The sequence below is a fragment of the Cyprinodon variegatus genome, unplaced genomic scaffold, assembly GCF_000732505.1.
Source record: "Cyprinodon variegatus isolate N-32 unplaced genomic scaffold, C_variegatus-1.0 Scaffold1060, whole genome shotgun sequence".
Taxonomy (NCBI): domain Eukaryota; kingdom Metazoa; phylum Chordata; class Actinopteri; order Cyprinodontiformes; family Cyprinodontidae; genus Cyprinodon; species Cyprinodon variegatus.
The window spans coordinates 185,023-186,457 of NW_015151513.1; the positions used below are offsets into that span (position 1 = coordinate 185,023).

The following is a 1,435-nucleotide window of genomic DNA, read 5'->3' on the forward strand; positions in this document are numbered from 1 at the left end:
CTCCCTCTGACTGGGACTGGGAACTAGTGCAGTTCCCGTTCTGAAAGCTTATCTTTAGATGGAACTGGTTCTTCTAGTTTACATCTTTAAAGGATGTTTCGGTAAAATCAGGTCAGGATTCCTTCAAAGCAGCACTGAGCCTTTAGCCACTAGGGGCGCTAGACCTTTATCTTCCAGGCTTAGTGCCCCCTGCTGGCCTCTGGCAGTACTGTCTGTTAATCACCCAGTGAGTTCTGGTTCTGGTATCAGACCAGTTTGGACCAGTAGGTCCAGAATCCAGCAGTTCCTGGTAAACCTTCGATCCTCCATTAAGGAACCAGAAACACGTCTGATTGGCTAACAGCTGTTAGCTTAGTTAGCTCTGGTGTTTCAGTGGAGCTCAGACTGAAGCGGCGCTCCGGGTCACATGACCCATTCAGTGACGGATCGACCCTCTGAGGTCACAGAGGAGCATCGATACGCAGCAGGAGATGAAGATGGAGCTAAAGGCCTGATCCCAGATTAAACTAACAGTGAGGTCAAAGGTCACACGGTGCTGATCAGCCCTCCCTCCTCCCACCTACCCAGGTTCTCGATGGAGTAGTATCTCTGCTTGCTGTCCACGCGGACCGTCTCTGCGTAGGGGCTTCCCACGCCGTAGCCGATGATGTAACCTCGGACCAGGATGTTGGGGCTGAGCGGCGGCGTCCAGGACATGATGATGCTGCTGGGGAGCGGCCTGACGTGCAGAGAGCTGGGCTGGTCGGGCACCTGACTCTCTGCCAGGAGAAAAACCACAGCACAGAAGAAGAGCCATCAGATGGAAGGAGGGCGCAACACGCCGCGACACGACGTGTTCCTCCTCAGCATCAGATTAGAGCAGATTATCGGCCTCGCCGCTCCCTGGGGAGACGCCTCGGATCGCTTTAATCCATAGAAATTAGATTAACGTCTGTCAGTGAAACGCGGTTAGCAAAGATGTGTGGTTGTTTGTATCTGAAGGGCTTCCTGCTCAGCAGAAGCTCCTGTTCCTGATCTTTAGTTTGGTCCAATTATTCTCTGAGGGATCGTTAAAGCGCCTGCAGCCTGTTGGCTGCATCCGTCTTAATATGCAGAGAAGGAAACAAATCAAGCTTTCAATGCTTCCATTAATGGATTAGAGCGTCTCCAGAACATTAACTAGTTATTATTCAAAATCACCCAATTATTGGGAATTTTCTCTCAACTGCTTCCCAGTAAATCCTGGTTAAAGGTGAGCTAAAGGAACCATTTTACTCTGCATGTTGATCAGGCGCCGTCAGACGGGGGATGGAAGGGTTCTGATGGCGGCTTTGATGAATCCTTCTTCAACCAGAATAAACTCTTTATTATCAGAAACTGAATCCTGATCCATCAGATCCGCCTTTGTTTCCTTCTCTTTAATATTCCAGATAATCTACAAACTTTAAGAGAAAAT

General features: G+C 49.4%; 1 protein-coding gene across 1 annotated transcript in view; it reads right to left on the reverse strand.

Annotated features, from left to right (window-relative positions):
- The window catches only part of dcc (DCC netrin 1 receptor), a 66,439-nt gene extending 65,679 nt beyond the window's left edge, over positions 1 to 760 (reverse strand). Inside the window, exon 1 of the mRNA XM_015399949.1 lies at positions 564 to 760. Within this exon, the coding sequence (XP_015255435.1) occupies positions 564 to 696 (133 nt within the window). The 5' untranslated portion in view covers positions 697 to 760. The remainder of the gene's footprint in view (positions 1 to 563) is intronic.
- Between the last annotated feature and the right edge of the window lie 675 nt (positions 761 to 1,435).